The 27,687-nt window shown below is 45.4% G+C and overlaps 1 protein-coding gene across 2 annotated transcripts; it reads right to left on the bottom strand.

Annotated features, from left to right (window-relative positions):
* Positions 1-1,998: 1,998 nt before the first annotated feature.
* Positions 1,999-27,321, bottom strand: LOC115202946 (docking protein 4). 2 transcript variants are annotated; one of them, XM_029767150.1, is made up of 8 exons: positions 27,162-27,321; positions 16,706-16,813; positions 16,040-16,154; positions 15,810-15,929; positions 4,717-4,906; positions 4,007-4,145; positions 3,743-3,857; positions 1,999-3,549 (listed from the first exon to the last, which is right to left on the bottom strand). In XM_029767150.1, the coding sequence occupies exons 1-8, from the start codon at positions 27,225-27,227 to the stop codon at positions 3,407-3,409; spliced, it is 996 nt and encodes a 331-aa protein (XP_029623010.1). In that variant the 5' UTR covers positions 27,228-27,321; the 3' UTR covers positions 1,999-3,406. The 2 variants fall into 2 exon arrangements, with proteins under 2 accessions (XP_029623010.1, XP_029623009.1); XM_029767149.1 differs by lacking the exon at positions 27,162-27,321 and having other exon boundaries at positions 16,706-19,672.
* Positions 27,322-27,687: the final 366 nt, after the last annotated feature.

A 27,687-nucleotide genomic window follows, 5' to 3' on the forward strand; every position in this document is an offset into this window, starting at 1 on the left:
CAAACGTTTCGGGTAGCCTTCCACAAGCTTCACACAATAAGTTGGATGAATTTTGGCCCATTTCTCCTGACAGAGCTGGTGTAACTGAGTTAGGTTTGTTGGCATCCTTGCTGGCACACGCTTTTTCAGTTCTGCCCATAAATCTTCTATGGGATTGAGGTCAGGGCTTTGTGATGGCCACTCCAATACCTTGACTTTGTTGTCCTTAAGCCATTTTGCCACAACTTTGGAAGTATGCTTGGGGTCATTGTCCATTTGGAAGACCCATTTGCGACTAAGCTTTAACTTCCTGACTGATGTTTTGAGATGTTGCTTCAATATATCCACATAATTTTCCATCCTCATGATGCCATCTATTTTGTGTAGTGCACCAGTCCCTCCTGCAGCAAAGCACCCCCACAACATGATGCTGCCACCCCCGTGCTTCACGGTTGAGATGGTGTTCTTCGGCTTGCAAGCCTCCCCCTTTTTCCTCCAAACATAACGATGGCCATTATGGCCAAACAGTTCTATTTTTGTTTCATCAGACCAGAGGACATTTCTCCAGAAAGTGCAATCTTTGTCCCCATGTGCAGTTGCAAACCGTAATCTGGCTTTTTTATGGAGGTTTTGGAGCAGTGGCTTCTTCCTTGCTGAGCGGCCTTTCAGGTTTTAAGTTGATATAGGACTCGTTTTACTGTGGATATAGATACTTCTGTACCCGTTTCCTCCAGCATCTTCACAAGGTCCTTTGCTGTTGTTCTGGGATTGATTTGCACTTTTCGCACCAAAGTACGTTCATCTCTAGGAGACAGAACGCGTCTCCTTCCTGAGCGGTATGGCAGCTGCGTGGTCCCATGGTGTTTATACTTGCATACTATTGTTTGTACAGATGAACATGGTACCTTCAAGCGTTTGGAAATTGCTCCCAAGGACGAACCAGACTTGTGGAGGTCTACAATTTTTTTTCTGAGGTCTTGGCTGATTTCTTTTGATTTTCCCATGATGTCAAGCAAAGAGGCACTGAGTTTGAAGGTAGGCCTTGAAATACATCCACAGTTACACCTCCAATTGACTCAAATGATGTCAATTAGCCTATCAGAAGCTTCTAAAGCCATGACATCCTTTTCTGGAATTTTCCAAGCTGTTTAAAGGCACAGTCAACTTAGTGTATGTAAACTTCAGACACACTGGAGTTGTGATACAGTGAATTATAAGTTAAATAATCTGTCTGTAAACAATTGTTGGAAAAATTACTTGTGTCATGCACAAAGTAGATGTCCTAACCGACTTGCCAAAACTATAGTTTGTTAACAAGGAATTTGTGGAGTGGTTGAAAAACGAGTTTCAATGACTCCAACCTAAGTGTAGGTAAACTTCCGACTTCAACTGTATATTGTCGGAAGTTTACATACACTTAGGTTGAAGTCATTAAAACTTGTGTGTGTGTGTGTGTGTGTGTGTATATATATATATATATATATATATATATATATATATTTATATATAAATAATCTCACTACAGGGTGCATTTGCTGGGTTATATCCAAGTGTCACAAATGAATACACAGTTGGAAAATCTTCATAGTCAGTCAAATACGCTAATGTTGAGATGGGTTTAAATAATTAGCATTATTAGTTATAAACCCAATCTTATGTAAGAACTCTGTAGAGGGCAGGTTTTATACTGTACTCCCAGCTATAAATACATGTTTTTCTCTCTTTGTGCAACAGTCATCTACTAACTAACCCACCAGCAGTATCTAGTTTACAGCCCTAAAATAAAAGGACTCCATGTGAGGGTCTCTGAGGCAGGTAACTTATGGACCCGCCCTAGATCTGTGCTTATCCCTCACATGACCCAAATTAAGAGCAATGGCTCCTGATTTATCAAAACACATTTAAAAATAAGAAAAAAATCATCTTCAAGTGCAAACATGTCAAGAGCCATTTTGGTCAGGCGGTAACCCACCCCACACACCAGAAAGTCTGTGAAACTAAAAACACGGGCCATTAATAATGATTATCACAACTTCACTAGTTCATTATACTCTTGTTCCTGACAGGAAACTCAACTGTGACACAGTCCGTGGTGTCTCCCTCAGACCAAGGACCTCCACAATAATGATGAGGTTTGAGGGAGTGGCTACATCTTTGTGACATTTACATTTTTAAATCTAGTTTCTTATTTACCATGTCTAAATTCTCTCTTAACATTGGTTTTAAAGTGGCCATATGTCAGTAACTGTGTATTCCATTCATGCAATACACACACAGAGGACAGGGTTCCACTACCATTATGAACAGCCTTGGATGTCTTCACAACCCAATGGCAGGAAACCAAGAGAAAACAACAAACCACTCTCTCTCTCTCTCTCTCTCTCTCTCTCTTTCTCTCTCTCTCTCTTTCTCTCATATCACCGCCTCTCTCTATCCTCCCAGAAAAATCTATGTCTATTTTCTTTATCAGACAGAACAGAATACAAGGCAAAGTCAGGTTGTTATGTCTGCTACAAGTAAAGAAAGAAAAAGAAAGATGAAAGACGAGTGGCCCATTGTTTATCTGTGGCATTAGACCAGGTGTTTGGTTGGATGATAGTCCAGGGACAGTCTTTCTTCCACACACACACACACACACACACACACACACACACACACACACACACACACACACACACACACACACACACACACACACAGAGACTTGGAAGCCAAGGCCAGTTCTTGGGAGGAAACTGTTGTCTTACATACGTGTCTGTCAGATTGAGGTTATGGGTTGGAGCAAGCGCCACAATCACTATCATGCTAGAGCTGGATGGTAGGAAGGGGTCCTTCTGTTCTGACCCCAATAAGAGCTATATGGGGAACGTCCTGAGCCCGTAACATTGAACTTTGCTAAGAGCTGGCATGAGGTACAAGTAGAGGTCTTTCGCGAAGGGGGTTGAGGTGAATCCCGTCAGAAAAAAAAACACGATTTCACAGGGGTTAGAAGAGAGGACATCCACTAAATCCCATCCTTACAGCTCACACCCCTCCTCCTCCTGTTCCTCCTCCTGTTCCTCCTCCATGCCCACAGCAGAGCAGAGGGAGATGCACCATGCCACAATGTCAGCTCACTAAGAGGCAACAAGCCACTGCCGGCTCACACAATGCACTTTGCCCCCACAGTGAGGGATTCCAGGGGTTGAAGTTCCTTCAGGTAACCAGCCTTTGAAGAGAAGACCAGAGGCGCTGTCACATCCTGCTTCACAGAGCTACCAGCTTTAGGGGAGGTCCTATGACCCCACCCCAACCTGATTGGCTGGAGGGTAGATGAGGGGCGTGGAGTTGAGGTGAGCACTGCAGAGAAAGGAGAATGGGAGGAGTGTTCGGGTACAGAGTAGGGGTGTGGTGGAGGAGGCTAGGGGTCTGCAATGCACCCCTGGGATCACTGGCTGGGGTAGGTGGGGTAGCGGACGGGGGAGTGTTGGCTGTGTGCCAGGGGCATGGTAGCGTGGCGTGGCTCTGAGGGCAGCCGGGTGGAGAGCAGGTCTGCATCAGCGCCAGTCTGAGAACCACCAAACATGTCACCTACAGGACAGGACACAAGAGACAGACGAGAAAAAGTCATGTCTACAGGTGCAGCCTACTCCATAAGCTTCTGCATGACTCGTTAAACTCCAGACCCCATGTTCAAACGTTTACACTTTCCATATTCAGACCAATGTTCCCACTCTAGCCCCAGTGCTGTGTGGTTGAGATTGTAGTCTAGGCTGTGGTTTACCATGGGCTGGGTCCATGCCCCCCTGAGTGCCAGTGATATGGTGCCAGAAGGCACTGCGGGGCAGGATGGCCGTGGGGGTACAGGGGTAGGAGCCCGTCTCAGAACCTTTAGACAACTGACAGAGAGAAAAAAAAAAGAAAAAACAGTATTATATAACCACCAGAGAGAATACTGTGTGTGTGTGTGTGTGTGTGTGTGTGTGTGTGTGTGTGTGTGTGTGTGTGTGTGAGTGTGAGTGTGAGAGAGAGAGTAACTATGCCTTACTCTGCTGTTCTTCTCCATCTCCATCAGAACTCTCTTGTGCTGCTCAGCGATGGCCAGGGTGGAGGAGTGGACTCTCTGGTAGATCTGTTCTCCCTCCCGCGTCTGGAATGTGTACAGGCCTTCTCCACTGTCACACATCCTGGAACATACAAACACACACTGCTCAGTACAACATGCATGTGCATACAGGCCATAATATAGGTCATATCGACAATTCACCCTATATAGATGTTTTTGCAAACAGTCCTTTTGCAGGCACACTGTATTTACCACAAATTGTTCTCAAGCAATTGACAGCCAATAGTACTGCATTCTAACCACCACCAGGGGGCAGTGTGGGACTACGTTCTCCATACTGGCAGTACACTCTTATCTTTGTCCTTTGGGGGGCACCCTGCAAGTGGACCGAATCCTTTCTTTCAAGTTTATCAAAGCACAGGAGGAGATAAGAACGCCTCGCTCACCATTGATTTTCCTGTAATCTATTCAATCAATCTCTTTATGAGGCTCTCCTGGGCAGGGCACCTGTCTGTCTGTGTGTGTGTGTGTGTGTGGTCTGTATGCGTTTTTCATCAAGCGATCTATGGGCTAGGCACAGACAACTGGTTACACAGTCCTGCTTTTCTGCAGCTTTTGCATTCTTCTCCCCATCCCTCACTCTCCATACCTCTCCCGCCCTCCCTCCCTCCCCCAATGAGTGACTCCCTCACCGTCCAGCCTCGAAGGTGAAGCGCGTGGCATCTCGTCCGTAGCGGCGCAGGGAGCAGAGCGGCCAGGTGACCAGTTTGGTGCGAGGGTTGTGGATGTCCCACAGGTAGATATTCTCATGGGTGATCTGCATCATACACTCCCCATAGATGTCCAGGTTAGGACAGGGCAGTAGGAACACATTGAAACGCTCTGACAGGGAGACAGGAAGGGATATTACTAGTCTTAGTTCAACATGACATACCACATATTATAAAGTCACTTGTAGAAAGCCATTACCCGTATCCTCAAAGCATCTCAGAGAGTAGGAGAGATGATCAATTTAGCAATAATAATAAGAGACTGGTAGCAGCAGCTGTGATGTGTGTGTAGCATGAGTGTGAGTGTGTGTGCTAAGGTGCGGAAAGTCAGTGCAGGTGGTCAGTCGAGTTTAAGTGTTCAGCATTCTGATGGCTTGTAGATAGAAACTGTTGGTATCAGATCCCATGTTCCAACGGTAAAGAAGTGAACAGCTCGTGGGTGGGGTGTGTGTTTGAAAAATATAAACTCAGCAAAAAAAGAAACGTCCTCTCACTGTCAACTGTTTTTATTTTCAGCAAACTTAACATGTGTAAATATTTGTATGAACATAACAAGATTCAACAACTGAGACATAAACTGAACAAGATCCACAGACGTGACTAACAGAAATGGAATAATGTGTCCCTGAACAAAAGTGGGGTCAAAATCAAAAGTAACAGTCAGTATCTGGTGTGGCCACCACACAGTGCATCTGCTCCTCATGGACTGCACCAGATTTGCCAGTTCTTGCTGTGAGATGTTACCCCACTCTTCCACCAAGGCACCTGCAAGTTCCCGGACATTTCTGGGGGAGAATGGCCCTAGTCCTCACCCTCCGATCCAACAGGTCCCAGACGTGCTCAATGGGATTGAGATCCGGGCTCTTCGCTGGCCATGGCAGAACACTGACATTCCTGTCTTTCAGGAAATCATGCACAGAACGAGCAGTATGGCTGGTGGCATTGTCATGCTGGAGGGTCATGTGAGGATGAGCCTGCAGAGAGGGTACCACATGAGGGATGAGGATGTCTTCCCTGTAACCGACAGCGTTGAGATTGTCTGCAATGACAACAAGCTCAGTCCGATGATGGTGTGACACACCGCCCCAGACCATGACGGACCCTCCACCTTCAAATCGATCCCACTAGAGTACAGGCCTCGGTGTAACGCTCATTCCTTCAACAATAAACGCAAATCCAACCATCACCCCTGGTGAGACAAAACCACGACTCATCAGTGAAGAGCACTTTTTTCCAGTCCTGTCTGGTCCAGCGACAGTGGGTTTGTGCCCATAGGCGGCATTGTTGCCGGTGATGTCTGGTGAGGACCTGCAGGCCTACAAGCCCTCAGTCCAGCCTCTCTCAGCCTATTGCGGACAGTCTGAGCACTGATGGAGGGATTGCGCGTTCCTGGTGTAACTTGGGCAGATGTTGTTGCCATCTTGTACCTGTCCCGCAGGTGTGATGTTCGGATGTACCGATCCTGTGCAGGTGTTGTTACACGTGGTCTACAACTGCGAGGACGATCAGCTGTCCGTCCTGTCTCCCTGTAGCGCTGTCTTGGGCATCTCACAGTACAGACATTGCAATTTATTGCCCTGGCCACATCTGCAGTCCTCATGCCTCCTTGCAGCATGCCTAATGCACGTTCACACAGATGAGCAGGGACCCTGGGCATCTTTCTTTTGGTGTTTTTCAGAGTCAGTAGAAAGGCCTCTTTAGTGTCCTAAGTTTTCATAACTGTGACCTTAATTACCTACCGTCTATAAGCTGTTAGTGTCTTAACGACCGTTCCACAGGTGCATGTTCATTCATTGTTTATGGTTAATTGAACAAGCATGGGAAACAGTGATTAAACCCTTTACAATGAAGAACTGTGAAGTTATTTGGATTTTTACAAATTATCGTTGAAAGACAGGGTCCTGAAAAAGGGACGTTTCTTTTTTTGCTGAGTTTATATATACAGTATACAGTGCCTTCGCAAACTACTCAGACCCCTTGAATTTTTCCACATTTTGTTACGTTACAGCCTTATTCTAAAATGAAAAAAAATAAAAAATCCTCAATCTACCCACAATACCCCATAATGACCAAGCGAAAATAGGTTTTTAGAAATGTTTGCAAATGTTTTCAAACTAAAAAACTGAAATACCTTATTTACATAAGTATTCAGACCCTTTGCTATGAGACTTGAAATTTAGCTCAAGTGCATCCTGTTTCCATTGATCATGCATGAGATGTTTCTACAACTTGATTGGAGTCCACCTGTGGTAAATTCAATTGACTGGACATGATTTGGAAAGGCACACATCTGTCTATATAAGGTCCCACAGTTGACAGTGCATGTCAGAGCAAAAACCAAGCCATGAGGTCGAATGAATTGTCCGTAGAGCTCTGAGACAGGATTATGTTGAGGCACAGATCTGGAGAAGGTTACCAAAACAATTCTGCAGCATTGAAGATCCCCAAGAACACAGTGGCCTCCAACATTCTTAAATGAAAGAAGACTCTTCCTAGAGCTGGCCGCCCGGCCAAACTGAGCAATCGGAGGAGAAGGGCCTTAGTCACGGAGCTGACCAGAAACCCGATGGTCACTCTGACAGAGCTCTAGAGTTCCTCTGTGGAGATGGGAGAACCTTCCAGAAGGACAACCATCTCTGCAGTACTCCACCAATCAGGCCTTTATGGTAGAGTGACTAGACAGAAGCCACTCCTCAGTAAAAGGCACATGACAGCACGCTTGGCGTTTGCAAAAAGGCACCTAGCCTCTCAGACCATGAGAAACAAGATTCTCTGGTCTGATGAAACTAAGACTAAACTCTTTGGCCTGAATGTCAAGCATTACGTCTAGAGGAAACCTGGCACCATCTCTACCGTGAAGCATGGTAGTAGCAACATCATATTGTGGGAGAGTTTTTCAGCGGCAGGGACTGGGAGACTAGTCAGGATTGAGGCAAAGATGAATGGAGCAAAGTACAGAGAGATCCTTGATGAAAACCTGTTCCAGAGTGCTCAGGACGTCAGACTGGAGCAAAGGTTTACCTTCCAACAAGACAATTGTAGCGTCATACCCAAGAAGACTCAAGGCTATAATTGTTGCCAAAGGTGCTTCCACAAAGTACTGAGTAAAGGGTCTGAATACTTATGTAAATGTGATATGTTTTTTATTTTTAATAAATTAGCAAACATTTCTACAAATCTGTTTTTGCTTTGTCATTATGGGTTATTGTGTGTAGATTGATGAGGGAAAAAAACGATTTAATGCATTTTAGAATAAGGCTGTAATGTAACAAAATGTGGAAAAGGTCAAGGTGTCTGAATAGTTTCCGAAGGCACTGTATATATATTTTTTATTTTAATTTTATTATTGTGACATACTGTACACCAATTAGGTGCAGTGAAATGTATTGTTTTACAGGGTCAGCCATAGTAGAACGGCACCCCTGGAACAAATTAGGGTTAAGAGACTTTCTCAAGGACACGTCGACAGATTTTTCACCTTGTCGTCTAGGGTCTAACCACTAAGCTACCTGATGATGATGCGGGCCTTCCATTTTTTTGTTCATGGTTCAAAACTATTTTAATTAATTTCACAACAAACATACAGTTGAAGTCGGAATTTACATACATTTAGGTTGGAGTCATTAAAACTTGTTTTTCAACCACTCCACACATTTCTTGTTAACAAACTATAGTTTTGGCAAGTTGGTTAGGACATCTACTTTGTGCATGACACAAGTAATTTTTCCAACAATTGTTTACAGAAAGATTATTTCACTAATAATTCACTGTATCACAGTTCCAGTGGGTCAGAAGTTTACATACACTAAGTTGATTGTGCCTTTTAAACAGCTTGGAAAATTCCAGAAAAAGCTTCTGATAGGCTAATTGACATCATTTGAGTCAATTGGAGGTGTACCTGTGGATGTATTTCAAGGCCTAGCTTCAAACTCAGTGCCTCTTTGCTTGACATCATGGGAAAATCAAAAGAAATCAGCCAAGACCTCAGAAAAAAAATTGTAGACCTCCACAAGTCTGGTTCGTCCTTGGGAGCAATTTCCAAACTCTTGAAGGTACCATGTTCATCTGTACAAACAATTGTATGCAAGTATAAACACCATGGGACCACGCAGCTGCCATACCGCTCAGGAAGGAGACGCGTTCTGTCTCCTAGAGATGAACGTACTTTAGTGCAAAAAGTGCAAATCAATCCCAGAACAACAGCAAAGGACCTTGTGAAGATGCTGGAGGAATCTCATTGTTGTATGTGTATTTGTGACAGAAAAGTGAGGTAACAGAAGGAGTTGTTATTTCCTTCATATTTTTAAAGCTTTGCTTTAGATCACAAAACGGCACAAATAGCCTCATTTATGCATGATATATTAGATACCTAAACCGCTAGAGGCAACAAGTCAACAAATGCATCACTGCTCCTATGAAACAATAGAACTAAAAATGGCAGCTCCCTATGAATACATACAGAGTGGTACACTAGTACTTAGAAGTAATCATCTATGAGGATATAGTGGAGAATCCTCTGTTAGTTGCTGAGGCAGTCATGCCATTCTCCTTGGGGCTGTCACTGTCTTCCTTCTTAATTTTGATTCCAAACAAGCTGCAGAGCTTCATCAGCATCAGCTCCACTATCTCTTCCTCCTCTGAGGGCTTGTGATGTATTTTCTCTTGAGTAAACACCACCAGGATGACTGAGATGAACAGGTTCAGAACCACAAAGGTCATGAATATAATGCAGGAGCAGATGAGGAACGCACCAAGCACCGGGTTTTAATCAAGAACCTCGTCATAGTTGAAGATGCCCAGTTACAAGCTAACCGTGGTCAGAGCGGCATCCAAGAGAGTCCTATAAGAGTACAGCTTCCAGACATACATCACATAAGAGTGATGACCATGAGGAAGCCTGATATGTCAGTCCAGGCCCGTTGCAGTGTGGCTGTGATCATGTGTAGTTTGGGGTTGAACCTCAGCAGATGCCACAGTTTGACTGTAGCCAGTAGCACCAGGAATGCGATCAGAGACCCCAGCACTACATCTGCTGTGGCTGTCTCATGGAAACGGGCAAACTGGTCTTTATGGTTGTGGTAGTACTCCATGTCCCGGTTCCCTAACAGGGTCCTCTTAATGAAGACAGACAGTGCACTCCAGCTCAGGAGGATGATGGCGAGCTCCAGACGGTTGCACTTTGTCTTGAATTAATCCCACTTCGGCTGCTTCATTAGCTTGCCTTGAACATACATGTAGTAGAGGATAAAGAGGAAATAGATGACCTCAGAGGCCATGACAAAGATGTGGAGTCCACCGGTAGGCTGGTATAGTTGGACACTCTGCAGCTCACTTAGAAACTGGAATGCTCTACAGCTGTGGTCCCCAGCATGAGTGTGACAATGTGAACTTCTCCCTTACCTCACCTCGCTCATCAACTCATCCTTGACCGCTGGCTACGTCCCTTCCGTCTTCAAGAGAGCGAGAGTTGCACCCCTTCTGAAAAAACCTACACTCGATCCCTCCGATGTCAACAACTACAGACCAGTATCCCTTCTTTCTTTTCTCTCCAAAACTCTTGAACATGCCGTCCTTGGCCAGCTCTCCTGCTATCTCTCTCAGAATGACCTTCTTGATCCAAATCAGTCAGGTTTCAAGACTGGTCATTCAACTGAGACTGCTCTTCTCTGTGTCACGGAGGCTCTCCACACTGCTAAAGCTAACTCTCTCTCCTCTGCTCTCATCCTTCTAGACCCATCTGCTGCCTTTGATACTTTGAACCATCAGATCCTCCTCTCCACCCTCTCCGAGTTGGGCATCTCCGGAGCGGCCCACGCTTGGATTGCGTCCTACCTGACAGGTCGCTCCTACCAGGTGGCGTGGCGAGAATCTGTCTCCGCACCACGTGCTCTCACCACTGGTGTCCCCCAGGGCTCTGTTCTAGGCCCTCTCCTATTCTCGCTATACACCAAGTCACTTGGCTCTGTCATATCCTCACATGGTCTCTCCTATCATTGCTATGCAGACGACACACAATTAATCTTCTCCTTTCCCCCTTCTGATAACCAGGTGGTGAATCGCATCTCTGCATGTCTGGCAGACATATCAGTGTGGATGACCGATCACCACCTCAAGCTGAACCTCAGCAAAACGGAGCTGATCTTCCTCCCGGGGAAGGACTGCCCGTTCCATGATCTCGCCATCACGGTTGACAACTCCATTGTGTCCTCCTCCCAGAGTGCTAAGAACCTTGGCGTGACCCTGGACAACACCCTGTCGTTCTCCACTAACATCAAGGCGGTGACCCGATCCTGTAGGTTCATGCTCTACAACATTTGCAGAGTACGACCCTGCCTCACACAGGAAGCGGCGCAGGTCCTAATCCAGGCACTTGTCATCTCCCGTCTGGATTACTGCAACTCGCTGTTGGCTGGGCTCCCTGCCTGTGCCATTAAACCCCTACAACTCATCCAGAACGCCGCAGCCCGTCTGGTGTTCAACCTTCCCAAGTTCTCTCACGTCACCCCGCTCCTCCGCTCTCTCCACTGGCTTCCAGTTGAAGCTCGCATCCGCTACAAGCACAGTTCCCGCTCAGCCCAGTCAAAACTGTTCGCTGCTCTGGCACCCCAATGGTGGAACAAGCTCCCTCACGACACCAGGACAGCGGAGTCAATCACCACCTTCCGGAGACACCTGAAACCCCACCTCTTCAAGGAATACCTAGGATAGCATAAAGTAATCCTTCTAACCCCCCCCCCTTAAAATATTTAGATGCACTATTGTAAAGTGGTTGTTGCACTGGATATCATAAGGTGAATGTACCAATTTGTAAGTCGCTCTGGATAAGAGCGTCTGCTAAATGACTTAAATGTAAATGTAAAGGCTGCTCGGGTGAACATATCAAGTCAGGTGTTGTCAAACAGATACTGAAGGGTACTGCTAGCGTTCTGTGACTCACAGAACTCACTCCACCACAAACCCCCCTCCCCTGTAGAGGACCACACTGCCCCAGATGGGTTGTGCTCTGAGTCGGGCCTGGGTTTGGTACTGCCAGGGGCTGCGGAGGGTCACTCGCAGAGCGGTTCCAGCCTGGCCCATAGGAGCCCATGTCTTCCACCTCCCATGAGTATGGATCATGACAGTCAGGTACAGTCTGGTGCATGGAGCGGGCGATGCCACAGGAGTTCTTCTGCACCCTCACCTGGCGAAGACGGGGATTAGCAACCAGTTTGGAGTTCCCATCTGTGATGAAACCTGGGAACTCTCCAAAGAGGTTGCTGAGCAGAGAGGTATTTGCCCAGGTGAACGCATCTGTGGCTCATGCTGTCAGAGATCCCTTCACTGAAGCTGCCAAATGTGCTGAGTCAGAAAGTAAGAGTTAGGGTCCTGCTGACCATACGCCACCAGGAGCAACATCCACATGAACCCCATGTAGGTGAGAATCTCTGATGAGGGCAAAGACCTTCTGCTCCTTGATCATGTTCTTCCTCATCCTCTCGATGTCTGTGGGAGGAGGGGGCTGGTAGAAGCTGCATGTGCTATCCCTCCTGACAGCTCACACTACATCAGGGTCATCTGGGTTTAGGAGCTCCCCCTCAAACTTTGGATCCCCATACTCCTCCTGATCAACTTTCTTCAGAACGAGCAGGCCCCGTTTTGAGTAATTGTCCAGGATTGATGGGAGCACGATCCCAGTGATGTTCTGAGCCGTATTCACCACCCGCTAGAGTGCCTCGCAGTCGTGAACAGAGCAATTCATGTACCAAGCCCAGGGCTCTGAGTTTGGAGGGAACTATAGTGTTGAATGCTGAACTGTAGTCAATGAACAGAATTATCACGTAGGTTTTCCTCTTGTCCAGATGTGTTACGGCCATGTGAATAGTAATGGAACTGGCATCTTGCGTGGATCTGTTGGAGCGGTAGGCAAATTGGAGTGGGCCCAGTGTGTCTGGCATGCTGGTCTTGATGTGGGCCATGACCAGCCTCTCGAAGCACTTACATTTCCCTCACTAACTTTAAACATCAGCTATCTGAGCAGCTAACTGATCGCTGCAGCTGTACATAGTCCATCTGTAAATAGCCCACCCAATCTACCTACCTCATCCCCATATTGTTTTTATTTACTTTGCTGCTCTTTTGCACACCAGTATCACTACTTACTCACCATCATCTGTTCATCATCATCTGCTCATCTATCACTCCAGTGTTAATCTGCTAAATTGTAATTACTTTGCTACTATGGCCTATTTATTGCCTTACCTCCTGCCATTTGCACACACTGTATATAGACTTATTTTTGTTCTATTGTGTTATTGACTGTACGCTTGTTTATTCCATGTGTAACTCTGTGTTGTTGTTTCTGTCGCACTGCTTTGCTTTATCTTGGCCAGGTCGCAGTTGTAAATGAGAACTTGTTCTCAACTAGCTTACTTGGTTAAATAAAGGTGAAGAAAAAAAAACCTTCATGATGACCTGGGTAAGTGCTACGGGCTGATAGTCATTAGGCATTTCACCTTGTTTTTCTTTGGCACTGGGATGATTGTGGTTACCTTGAAGCAGGTGGGGAATACAGGTTGAATACGTCAGAGAAGATGCCCACCAGCTGGTCAGCACACACTCTGAGGATGCCGTTTTGTAAGTATTCACTCTTGACAGTTCTCACTCTCAAGTCAGCCTCGGAGAGCAAAATCACCTTGCCGTCTGGAGCAGCGAGAGTCTTCCTGGATGGCTCGGTATTGTCTGCTTCAAAGCGTGCATAGAATGTGTTAATGTGTAGGGAGGGAGGCTTCGGTGGGCACCACACAGCTGGATTTGCCTTTGTAGTATTTGATAGTCGGTAGTCCTTGCCACATGAGTCGTGAGCCTGAGTTGAACATCAATTCAAGTTTGAGTCTGTATTGTCATTTTGGGTCCCTAATGGATATGTTGAGCTCGTACGTGTTTCCCTTGTACACATCGCGCGCCACCAGGTCATCTAGGTTTGTTCTTCTGACATTGAATGCTGCAGAACTTGACTGGCCTGCACAGAGCGCTGACCTCAACCCCACCGAACACCTTTGAGATGAAATGTATAGCCGACTGCAAGCCAGGCCTAATCGCCCAACATCAGTGCCCGACTTCACTAATGCCCTTGAGGCTGAATGGAAGCAAGTCCTCGCAGCAATGTTCCAACATCTAGTGGAAAGCCTTCCCAGAAGAGTGAAGGAATTAGTTTCACACATGCTTGGTTAAAATTCCCCATGACAATAAAGACTGCTTTCGGGTGTGAGGATTCTTTCTGGCTAATGTAGTTTGCTGAGTGCCGCCTTGGTGTTCGCTTGTGGCGGTATGTACACAGCTGTGATAATAACATGCGTGAATTCCCTGAGCATATAGTGGGGTTGGCATTTTAGCATCATAAACTCCAGGTCAGATGAACAGTAGCTTAAGATATTTTCAACTTTAGTACACCAGGAATTGTTGATGAGGAAGAGTACACCTCTCCCTACTCTTACCAGAAGCCGCCGTTCGATCCATACGGAAAATGGAAAAGCCGTCTGGTTAAATAGCAGAGTCGAGTGTCCATAAACCATCCCACTGGGAACAAACTGGTTGAATCAATGTTGTTTCAACGTAATTTGTCAATGTATTGTGACGTGGAATCTTTTTCAATAACCAGGTTTTCCATCCAGTCTTTTAATGTGAGTAAAGTACACGTCGGATAAAACATTTAATGACAGGCCTGATGGAAACAGCACATTTTTCTGTATACTTTCCAAATGTCGACAAAAGAAAATACGCTAGACAAGGTGGAATCTTATTGTGTCTGTAAAATTAATTATGCGACAGATGGCAGTGGAAACGCCTTCATGAGCAACTGGTGAGCAAGTACCAAGACCAGAGTGGGCACATTTGTTATAGCCTATAACGAAAATTGAAATTGAAAATGCGATGGATGGGGGGGGGGTACATGGGAAAATCATTTTTATGTGCACTATGTCATCACACACAGCCTGATTTGATTTAGTCCTCTTCCTGGTTGAGATGGAGATGTGAATGCAACATATGAATTATTCATTTGTAGACAAACTGGAATTTGTTGACAACCAAATACAATACAAAATCTATTTTGCAATACAGTATCTTAACAAATGATATGTTGGATTCACCTCTAACAAAAATGAAAGTTAAAGAATAGGATTAAGCCAGTGGCTCAGATGAAACTATCCCAAACATTAGATATCCTTTAAATGTTGATATTTGGTTGCGTTGTCAACCAAACACAATTCAATATTACTTTTGTAATATAGTAAATAGCCTAAAGTAAAGGCTATTTTACAAACTTATGTAAAAGTAGTAAATTCAACATTAAAATGAGTAACACACCACATGTTGAGGTTAGCCTTCTGTAACTAGAAATGTCTTCTTATGTCATCATAGAAAGTGGGCATGTTCAAGACAGCGAGCAAAGGCTGCAGATCTGTCGAAATCGTCACCACTGCTGTAATAATCTGCGCAGAATACTGAACAGCGTTGATCACTTCCACCATGTACTTTTAATGTCATCTCAACTGCAATCCAGGTCATTTGGTCGTGCTGTCAGATGAAGCACAGTGATAACACATATAGATGTAGAAATACTAAATATCTGCCATTGTATTCCTATTTGAACTTTGTTGTGCTTTTTAAACGGTTGAAAGCGCAGTGATAACACATATAGATGACAACTGAACCAACAATCAGACATTGTTTATTTCCATTAGAATTTGGTTGTGCTTTTAAATGGTTGAAAACATAGTGATAACTTCCTCTTCTTCGTTGCCTTCGGTCATCTTGGTCAGCAGCAACAGGTAAGCCCGTGCGGGGAACAAAGGAGTGTAGTGTCCCAGATCTGGGAGGCTGAGAGATAAGTGTGTAGCCTACGATTCATGATCCAGAAGTGTTTGTCATCGTAGGAAATTGCAAACATTCTGAGCAAACAAAGAAATAATGAATGCAATAATAGCCATAAAGCAAAGTCGAGCAGGACTGTGCCATGGTGCTAGTCAGACACTCACCTGTATGTTCACACTGAACACCTGCTGCCAGCAAGTCTGGCTCTCCTAGACTGATGTCATTGAGGCGGGTCCCCAGGCATTCGATTGACAGGGTTTTGAACCACTCCTCTGCTTCTAGCTCTGAGTTTAGACCAATGGGATGCAAAGAGAGACGTCAAAAAACAGGAAACTTCAGAGATGATTGTACACTGTGAGAAAACATCTATTGCAATAAGGTAGGTGTGGAGCACCTGATTCACAGGTGAACATGCGCGAGGTGTCATCGGTAAAGACTATGGCTACCGCCTGGCGCTTGGTGTCCCTTGGGAGCCTTGTGACATTCTTCACATTGCTGATCTCGGTCACCTGGGCAACGGGAGAGTTCAAGAGGTCATACAAACACGGAGAGAGGTTGAAAGGGTCAGACAAGCTGTCTAAATACTGTATGATGTGCTGCCGGTTGACAGGATTCAGTTTCCGAGAGAAAGGAGAGGAGAGAAAGAGGGACTGCTGTAGCCAGGTGTAGTGGTCACCCTATGCTCAGACACTTCAGAGAGACCTGGAGTCTGGCTGGGAGTGGGAGGCTGGCTTTGATCTGTGTTACTCATCTCCTTCAGCCTTGTGTGTGTGTGTGTGTGTGTGTGTGTGTGTGTGTGTGTGTGTGTGTGTGTGTGTGTGTGTGTGTGTGTGTGTGTGTGTGTGTGTTGATCCTTCAGACACACACGTTTGCTCCCTGCAGCTAAACAGGGAACTCAGAGAACAGACTGACTTTCTAATGACACACACACACACACACATATATCACCCACTCACAGTAATACCATACACGCCACACACAGACATCATCCTTCAAACTGACATTTGCCAAATGAAACGTGACTTATCATGCAGCACTCTTGGGGGGGGGGCGGGGGTACCTTAGGACAGACTCTGATGTAAGCGGACTTCTCATCAGTGTACTTCTCCAGTCTGCGTGGTCCTTTACTGGACGACTTCTTAAACACCAGCCAGCAGCGACGGTAAATCTCAACACAAAAACAACAGTCAGTTAACATACTGCAACCAGCCACCCAACAGCAAGTCAATGTCAACATTTACACCCCATTCAAGCATAACGATTTACAATCTTTTGCTATCAAGAGCAGACACACAATGGTTGCCTCTGGTTTACCTGATCAATTAACCAGGAGGCGTTATAAGAAAATCAAGATAGCATTTAGTGATTAGCAATGAGTGAAAGAGACACAGAGAGAATAAGAGAGAAAGATACAAGTAGAAAATGAGAAGGAGTGTGAAGGTCCATGTCATCAGTCAAACATTGTTTATGCAAGACAATTCTATTATACATATGATATTGAGTTAAGAGGCAGACAAAGACACAAACTGTCCTGACGGAATAATGAGAAATCCATCGCAGTAATGGGAACAGGCACGCGCACACACACACACACACACACACACACACACACACACACACACACACACACATCAATAAGATAGCTATTGCTTTAGCGGGCCTTTATCCCCCTTATCTCTGTTATAAAAGGCAGGGCCTTTATTTGATTGATGTTCCACTGTCCTTCTAAAGCAAACCTCCTGTTGCCAGGGCAACCTCAGGACCTGCACAGTACAGTACGGAACGGCCAGGGCCAGCCATCCCTAAGCCAATCCCCACATTCCGCTTTCCCTAACCCATTATCACATCCCTGTTTATTAGCTAGGGGCCACAGAGCCAGTGAAATCCCTTAGTGCACCGACTCAGTATAATGAATACAAAGACCCCAAACTGAGTGACAATGTCTCACCGCTGTAGACAGACACACACCGGTGTCACTGTGACAGAGATAACAAGACCAATTAAATATGCAATTGTATTTATCGAGAGATGAAACAAGAGCGCCATCAACAAAGGCACGCCGTAATGTGAGCGTGCTCAAACGGAGACACGGTGAAAGGAAAAAGCGTTGCTCTGATGTGCCGTTTTTAATTGGTGACGATGAGTTTGAACCTTGAGGAGAGAGGGAGGCTTCAAAAAGACGGCCTCGGCTCCTCTATCACTGTCTGCCTGTCTGATCCTGGCGTCAGCGGGATGAAAACGCCACCTTCAGTGGGGATAGCTGACGGCGCGTTGAGGGCAGGTGCTCACCAGTCCATTATGTCTCAACAATATTAAGCTGTTCGATGAAGAGTTACCTCTGTGTATCTGCCATCTAGCTCCTGATTCTCCCCAATGTTATCCCAAACCAATTGGCTCAGTGCTTCATTGGAGCTGTGTGCGTGTGTGTGTTGGCAAGCTTGCCGTCTACTATCGTGCCCCCTTCCCCCTCCTCCCTCAGCTCCAGCGTTCAGAGCAATCAGGCCCTGCCAGGCAAGCTGACTATGAAGCCTGGTAATTAAGCTAGTGGGTGGGGGAGCAGCGACAGAGATGAAAAAAGAAAGGGAGAGAGAGAAACAGAGGATATGGTAGACAGGGAGAGAGGGAGAGGGGGAGAGGAGTGGGAGCTGGAAATTCTGCTCCGATACCTTGGTTCATTAAATATGAGGAAGTGACGGACGTCACATCGTTCAGAACTGAACTGAATAGTCTTGTATTAGCCTACCTTTCCTCCAAAAATATAATTTGAAGCAAAATCCAAAATCTATTTCAGTGTCTCTCTGATCATACTATGTGTTCAGCGGCAGGAACAGCCCATCTAGACACACACACACACACACACACACACCCTCCTCCTCCACCACCTCTGACTGAACACAGCAAACCTAAGGTCACAGGTCACCTTATCCACCTCTGCTGTCACCAATTTCAAGGGTCTTTGTCCCCCAGAAGTGAGGGGCCATGCTCCCTGCCCCGTCAACTCAGACCTAATTCATTTTAAACAGACTGACCCAGCCACGTCAAAAAGCACAGGTCCTGACAGCACGTCTGCAGGGAGAATTACTCTGGCCATCACGGACAGAAAGACAGACAAAGAGAGAGCGAGAGAAAGACCTTTTGTCCCCCCCCCTTTATTTGTTGAAAGCAAAGGTGCCTGTAACAATGAGATTTGTGGAGATGGTCTCCCATTGTATTCCAAATGTCCCTGCTCCCGTGCCATTTCTTAACAGTGAAAAGGAAGTATTTTATAGGTTGCCATTGATATTCCAGGCAGGTAGACATGCTTGCATGGCTCTCTCCCCTGAGGTGGAGCTAATCCCCTGTAAACAGGCCGGGAGGCGTGAGTGAGTGAGTGAGTGAGTGAGTGAGTGAGTGAGTGAGTGAGTGAGTGAGTGAGTGAGAGCGAGAGAATCTTGCATTAGTAGGGCATGAGTAAGGAACTATCGATCTCCCCAGTGGGACCGATAAGAGAATGTGAAAAGTCAAGTCCCACACTTACCGAGAGTGGGCTCAGCATTCATAAGGGTTATCAATGATCTATATCGTAGCCATTACACCCCTTTAAGAACCCTTTCAGAGAGTGATACCGGAGCCCTTCTTTAGACACACTGACGGGAACACAACAATCCACATACAGCGTAGTGTGTAAACACATTATCCACATACCCACACGCATGTACTACATCCTGCACCACTAATGTATCTTCCTTGTACAGTCGTTCTGCTACCCCACTCAGATTGCCCTCAGTCTAATTGGCTCCACCCTGGTTCTCCTCCTCATCTCTGGCTCCCGACTGCCCCAGAAGGGGCCAGAGACAGTTAGCCTACATTAATCCCCCTAGCTCCCAGGAGATCCTGCCTGTCACAGCAGCCCAATTGGGACGAGCCCCACCCCAGCCTGATCCCAGGATTAACCGGCTAATAACGGTAACAGGTTGACACCAGGCTGATGTCCAGCTTATTGTACAACACACACACACAGGACAACACAATCACACACAGGACTCACAGAGACAACACACACAGGCACCAAAATACACACACACACACACACACACACACACACACACACACACACACACACACACACACACACACACACACACACACACAGTGTGGTTCAGAATATGAGAAATGTGCAGGTCTGAATAGAAAATGAATGGGAATGATTGGCATTCACCTAAATCCACCTAGAAATCTGAAGGGGAAACATAAATCAGCATGCAATCGTTCTAAGCTGATCCCATTGGAAGCTCACAATGACTGGCTCCTCAGGGGGGCTGGCTCAGGTAGAGAAATAAGAACAGGGGATGAAAAAGGAGAGAGACGGGAATAGAGGAGAGAGATAGATCTGTCACTGTAGCTGAGGGAACGGGCTCAGAGAGGCAGGGGGATTGTGAGGTGAAGGGAGTCTGCTTGATTCTCAAAGTGAGCCATTTGATTTCTGATGCTTGTTATTTTCAACATCATTCTCCCTCCCATCAAAACAGTAGTTTGACCTAACTCCATTAGGATTGTCTGAACTTGAGAAAACAACGTTCTGAGGTTTCGCTTGCAATTTTCCCCAACCGCTGCCAGTTATAAGTGGTGAGGAAACAAAACCACAAATCTGTCATGTGTCAGTGTAATATCTAGCTAGAGGCAATCTACGCATCATACAGTCGGCTCTGTTTATACAGTGGAAAGTCACATGATCATACTGACATTCCTAGACTAGACACACGGTGGTAGGTCAAAACAAAGAGAGATCAGGACAAAGATACCGAGCTGTTATTCCAGAAGGTTCTGCCCAGTCTGAGTGAGTTGGAGTCAGTCAATCAGTCCTCTCTCTCTTCAGGTGGGATTAAACACTTAACACGTCCTCGCTGACATTGTGTTTACCGAAACCACATCTCCTCAGACCTTCTCCATCCTCCCTGATCAACCTTGGCTCGTCTGTTGATTCCCCAGTAAAGTGTCTTATGATGTTGCTCCCGGCCTGCTTATAAAACAGGACACAGTCAAGTGGGATGGCTGCGAAGCAATTAGGGCCGTTCCTCCACCGAGCCTAGGAGAGGCGAGGAGAGGCCAGCTAGTACAGCGCTACCGACGCGGACTGAGCGCTAACGGAAGCAGAATGCTAAACAGCCTGTTATTAGTCTGATTGGACTGCTGCAATTTAACTGAAACGCAGCAGGAGGGAGAGGCTGAAAGGGAAAGGCAGAGTGAGGAGATGAGGGAGAAAGAGAGAGAGTTAATTAGCCTGCCCAGATGACTGGGGAAGTCAAGGGTCTTCTGGGGAGAGTGAAAGTGAGAGCTGGAGGGGAGGAGGAAGAGGGGATAGGGGGGAAGGAGAGAGGAGGGGGAGGACAGAGCAAAGAAGAGCAGTGGTCTGGAACAGCTCTTATAGGCTATGGAGGAGAGACCGAGATGGCGCGGCCAGCTGTCCAGCCTTACAAGGCCAGAGTGGCAGTAGACTGGCAGGGTTTTGGCAGGAGAGGAAGTTGACTGTCTGGGTACACATTTGACAGGGGAAAAAAGATAGTGTGTTTGAGTGCTTGTTCTGGTCTGTGCAGACAGAGTGTGCTCGTATGTGATAAGAGAAGTGGACAGGGGAACTATTATACATGTTGTGTTTATACACAGTATGTGTGAATTCGTGCACATGGTTGCTTTTTTAGGGTGTGTGTATATATTTGCATAGCTTGAATCTGTGTAGGCATGTGGTATGCTTACATGCGTTTTGGTATGCACATACACTACCGTTCACAAGTTGGGGTCACTTAGAAATGTCCTTGTTTTGAAAGAATCCTCATTTTTTTGTCCATTAAAATAACATCAAATTGATCAGAAATACAGTGTAGACATTGTTAATGACTATTGTAGCTGGAAACGGCAGATTTTTTAAGGAATACCTACATAGGCGTACAGAGGCCCATTACCAGCAACCATCACTCCTGTGTTCCAATGGCATGTTGTGTTAGCTAATCCAAGTTTATCATTTTAAAAGGCTAATTGATCATTAGAAAACCCTTTTGCAATTATGTTAGCACAGCTGAAAACTATTGTTTGTTGGTTTGATTACAGGCTCAATATGGCCAGAAACAAAGACTTTCTTCTGAAATTCGTTAGTCTATTCTTGTTCTGAGAAATGAAGGCTATTCCATGCGAGAAATTGCCAAGAAACTGAAGATCTGGTACAACACTGTGTACTACTTCCTTCACAGAACAGTGCAAACTGGCTCTAACCAGAAAAGAAAGAGGAGTGGGAGGCCCCGGTGCACAATTGAGCAAGAGGACAAGTACATTAGAGTAGTTTGAGAAACAGATGCCTCACAAGTCCTCAACTGGCAGCTTCATTAAATAGTACCCGCAAAACACCAGTCTCAACGTCAACAGTGAAGAGGCGACTCCGGGATGCTGGCCTAGGCTGCAGCAGACAGCTATCAGACAGCTTCTGGGTGCTAGACTATCACACCCAGGTCCAGCGCTACCTCCTATTGGACCATCAGCTGTCAATCACAGCCCTTTACCATGCCCTCCTCTCACTGACACACAGAAGAACATTCAGCAAACACAGAGGAATGTTATCCCAAAAACCACAGGGCTTTATTAAATTTAAACTACAACTACAATATCAGGGAATTGTTTCAGAGATGAAAACCAGACCACCAACTGGACCATATTCTTTAAATCAGGCTAGCTGTGGTGTCAGAGAGACATGGCCAGTTGAAGCTAGTGTTAAAACTTCTAACAGAACACAGGCTTTGTTTCAACTGCTAATGCAGACTCACACATTACATAGTAGAACTGGAGGATAAGCAGGAACACGGCTGTAAATAGCATTTGCGCCACATAAGCGGGAGTTTATGGGATTGTGTTGTTATTCCGCACAAATTCATAATACAGAACAGCTGGGGGAGGGGGGGAATCGACTTAAACAATGACAGAGTGAAGGCCTCTGATTTCACTTTGTGTGCCCACTGCAAGGGGATGCAGCGAGGAGGAGAAGAAAACAGAGGGAGATGATGAATGGGAAAAAAGAAAGAAAATAAGACAAATAAGAGGCAGAAATGAAGGAGGAGAAAATAAGGCATGAAAAATCATGCCGTGACAAGATTACAGACAGACAGACACACACAGACACACACAGACACACACAGACACACAGACACACAGACACACAGAAAGAAAGACAGAAAGACAGAAAGACAGAAAGAAAGAAAGAAAGAAAGAAAGAAAGAAAGACAGAAAGAAAGAAAGAAAGACAGAAAGACAGACAGACAGACAGACCTGGGCCCTGACAGTAAATCTCAGTAAGACAAAAATAATGGTGTTCCAAAAAAGGACCACAAATGCAAATTCCATCTAGACACCATTGCCCTAGAGCACACAAAAAACTGTTCACAAACACAAACAGACCCCACAGAGCCCCAGGACAGCAACACAATTATACCCAACCAAATCATGAGAAAACAAAAAGATAATTACTCGACACATTGAAAAGAATTAACAAAAAAATGAACAAACTAGAATGCTATTTGGCCCTAAAACAGAGAGTACACAGCAGCAGAATACCTGACCACCGTGACTGACCCAAACTTAAGGAAAGCTTTGATTATGTACAGACTCACTGAGCATAGCCTTGCTATTGAGAAAGGCCGCCATAGGCAGACCTGGCTCTCAAGAGAAGACAGGCTATGTGCACACTGCCCACAAAATGAGGTGGAAACTGAGCTGCACTTCCTAACCTCCTGCCAAATGTATGACCATATTAGAGATGCATATTTTCCTTGGATTACACAGATTCACAAAGAATTCAAAAAACAAGCTCAATTTTGATAAACTCCTATATCTACTGGGTGAAATACCACAGTGTGCCATCACAGCAGCAAGAAGAACAAACACCATTGTAAATACAACCCATACAGTATGTACAGTGGCTTGCGAAAGTATTCACCCCCCTGGCATTTTTCCTATTTTATTGCCTTACAACCTGGAATTAAAATGGATTTTTTTGGGGGCTTGTATCATTTGATTTACGCAACATGGCTACCATTTTGAAGATGCAAAATATTTTCTCGTGAAACAAGACAAAAAACTGAAAACTTGAACGTGCATAACTGTTCACCCCCTCAGTCCTGTGTCATGCCAACAGTAAAGCATCCTGAGACCATTCATGTGTGGGGTTGCTTCTCAGCCAAGGGAGTGGGCTCACTCACAATTTTGCCTAAGAACACAGCCATGAATAAAGCATGGTACCAACACATCCTCCGAGAGCAACTTCTCCCAACCATCCAGGAACAGTTTGGTGATGAACAATGCCTTTTCCAGCATGACGGAGCACCTTGCCATAAGGCAAAAGTGATAACTAACCTTAATCCCATTGAGAACTTGTGGTCAATCCTCAGGAGGCAGGTGGACAGGTGGACAAACAAAAACCCACAAATTCTGACAAACTCCAATCATTGATAATGCAAGAATGGGCTGCCATCAGTCAGGATGTGGCCCAGAAGTAAATTGACAGCATGCCAGGGCGGATTGCAGAGGTCTTGAAAAAGAAGGGTCAACACTGCAAATATTGACTCTTTGCATCAACGTCATGTAATTGTCAATAAAAGCCTTTGACACTTATGAAATGCTTGTAATTATACTTCAGTATTCCATAGTAACATCTGACAAAAATATCGAAAGACACTGAAGCAGCAAACTTTGTGGAAATTAATATTTGTGTCATTCTCAAAAGTTTTGGCCACGACTGTATATATACTGAGATCATGTGACAGATCATGTGACACTTAAATGAAGTCCACCTGTGTGCAATCTAATTATGTGACTTCTGAAGGTAATTGGTTGCACCAGATCTTATTTAGGGGCTTCAAAGCAAAGGGGGTGAATACATATGCACGCACCACTTTTACGTTTTTTTTTTATTATTCATTTTTTTAAACAAGTAATTTTTTTCATTTCACTTCACCAATTTGGACTATTTTGTGTATGTCCATTACATGAAATCCAAATAAAAATCAATTTAAATTACAGGTTGTCATGCAACAAAATAGGAAAAACACCAAGGGGGATGAATTACTTTTGTTTATTTACTTTCCCTTTTGTACTTTAACTATTTGCACATCGTTACAACATTGTACATAGACATAATGACATTTGAAATGTCTTTATTATTTTGGAACTTCTGTGAGTATAATGTTTACTGTTCATTTTTATTGTTTATTTTACTTTGTTTATTATCTACTTCCCTTGCTTTGGCAATGTTAACATATGCTTCCCATTCCAATAAAGCCCTAAAATTGATTGAAATTGAATTGAATTCAGAGAGAAACAGTGAGAGACAGAGAGAGAAAGGGGGGGACAGACAGAGAGAGAGAGAGAGAGAGAGAAAGGGGGGGACAGACAGAGAGAGAGAGAGAGAGAGAGAGAGAGAGAGAGAGAAAGGGGGGGACAGACAGAGAGAGAGAGAGAGAGAGAGGGAGAAAGGGGGGGACAGAGAGAGAGAGAGAGAGAGAGAGAGAAAGGGGGGGACAGAGAGAGAGAGAGAGAGAGAGAGAGAGAGAGAGAGAAAGGGGGGGACAGACAGAGAGAGAGAGAGAGAGAGAGAGAGAGAGAGAGAGGGAGAAAGGGGGGGACAGACAGAGAGAGAGAGAGAGAGAGAGGGAGGGACAGACAAAGAGAGAGAAAGTGAACAGAGAGAGAGAGAACATGAGAGAGGAGGGTGTAAACCAAACTCAGGTAATCCACTGCTTGGCTTCCCCCGGGGAGCTATGTGTCACAACTCCCACGCTACCACGGTAACCCCAATCCTGCTGAGTGCACACTTCCTAGCGACTCCACCACAGAGGCACGAAGGAGATGGAAATGGAGTAGAGGAGGACATAGAGAGAGACAAACCTAACTACTGTGGTGGTGTTCTCCTCCGGTCAGAAACCCGAGACCCTGCCTCCTGTAATAATTACAGTCAGAGAAGAGAGGTCATGCCATGAGACAGAGATAGAAAGCGTCGCAGGAAGGTATGAGGTTCATTGTACAGGGTTAGCAGGGCTGGGGGATGCTGACGAAGGGATTATGTGGGTGGTAGGACAGTAGATATGGTTAGGGGATAGAAGAGAGGGGATAGCATGACGGTCTCTTTGGGACTATCCAACAAGGCTCCAAGTCATGATCAACATGTATGTACACCACAATAAGAGATACTGGGCCAAAACCAGCTGAGAGAGAAACCAGTGTGTGTGTGTGTGTGTGTGTGTGTGTTAGTCCACTGTCTCCTCTGGGTAGGTAGAGAGATACAGACATGGGTAATCTCTCCTTAGAGCTACAGTGTCTGTAACTGAGTCTGTGCGTTACAGAGGACTACCACACTGACACTAAGCCTGTATCTTTACCCCTGAGCACAGAAACACGACCGCAGGATTCAACCACTACTGCACAAACTACTTGCCTAATACTATTTTTGGTTCCAAATGAACTCTTTCACCACTAAAAAGGTTCTAAGTAGAACCTTGTTTACCACTAAAGGGTTCTACCTGGAACCATAAATGGTTCTATGGGGAAAACGAAGGAGACCATGAGAGGATCACACAGAGAACAGGCCTGCCACACAAATCGAACCCTTCTTTTACCAGGCTGTGTCCTCACCAGGCATTATACCTTCCTCGTCTGACAAAGGCATTTTCTCACAGAACAGGTTGAAGCCAGTTAATTATTCCACTGACACACGACGTGTCACAGTCACTCCGCCTCTGTGCTATCAGTCTCCTTCTGATAACCCCTGGACTTGACCTCAGTGTGAGGACACACCTCAGTCTGGCTTCACGCCAACACAGACAAAACAACACCGCGAAATGAGGGAAACCAAAAACGAGCCGTTTAAGGAGAATTTTCTCTGAATAAATATCTGAATGAAAATCCTCTACAGTTTCCAGGAGGATCAATACAACTAAAGCAGATAAATTGTGCTTGGTAGTCGTTATGATGACTAGAAATACTGGAGGCTAAAATGTCAAATGTAAATCAGGCAGTCTGTGCCATACTGACTAATATTCATAAGTGTATAATTAAAACATTTCATTTGTGTTCATTGACATAATTCATCTGACTCATGCCCAAAAGACTAATTCCAACAACCAGATGTACGTCATTCAGTTCTGACTCATATGCATTACCATACTGATATCCATACTTCATGTTCATATTCATGGCTTGAAGCAGAGGTGAAGAGAAAATCAATGAATACATCAACCAACACAAACTCTATCACTGCACTACGGAGCACAACCAGGCCGTTATCGTCCATTACTTCCTTTTTACTTCTCTCTTTCATGAGATACAGACAGTTAAAAAATGATCTTTATCATCCCTCGGGCAGACATGCAAAAACACACCACCACACACACACACACACACACACACACACACACACACACACACACACACACACACACAACCCCCTCGCTAAGGACGGAGACTCCCAAAAGACCCCCAGTTCAGTTTGGGGCTCCACTCACCCCCAGTTTCCTGCTGCGCATGCGGACGTATCCCTGCTTGACGATGTCGTTGAAGTTGGAGGCCATCTCTGTGGGAGCTGGGACCTGCTGGGGCCTACTGAGGCTAGCATCCAGTCCTTCAGTCCTGCAGTCCAGCGCTGCACCTAACCCTCCTCCTCCTCCTCCTCCTCCTCCTCCTCCTCCCCCTCCCCCTTCTTCCCCTCTTAAGTCCTGGGGTTAACTTCTCCCTCCTCTATATCAGCCAAGTCTTCCTTTCCAGATCCTGTTGCCCTCAGACTGCCCTCACTCCTCTAATGCAGCTCGTTGTCCCCTCATCCCTTCGTTGCAGTCCCTAAAGAAAGAGAGAAGGAGGAGAAGAAACAGGGGATCTATTATTCATTAAAGTGGCAGGAGGGAATGGTAGAGGCTTGCAGACACACAAAACATTATCCTCCATTATTCATTGCTTTGGCAGACACCATTATTGAGGGCAAGTAGGTAGCATGGCTTCTGTGACACATCATTATGTATAGTGTACAGCGCAGCC

The sequence above is a fragment of the Salmo trutta genome, chromosome 12 (assembly GCF_901001165.1).
Source record: "Salmo trutta chromosome 12, fSalTru1.1, whole genome shotgun sequence".
NCBI classification, from domain to species: Eukaryota; Metazoa; Chordata; class Actinopteri; order Salmoniformes; family Salmonidae; genus Salmo; species Salmo trutta.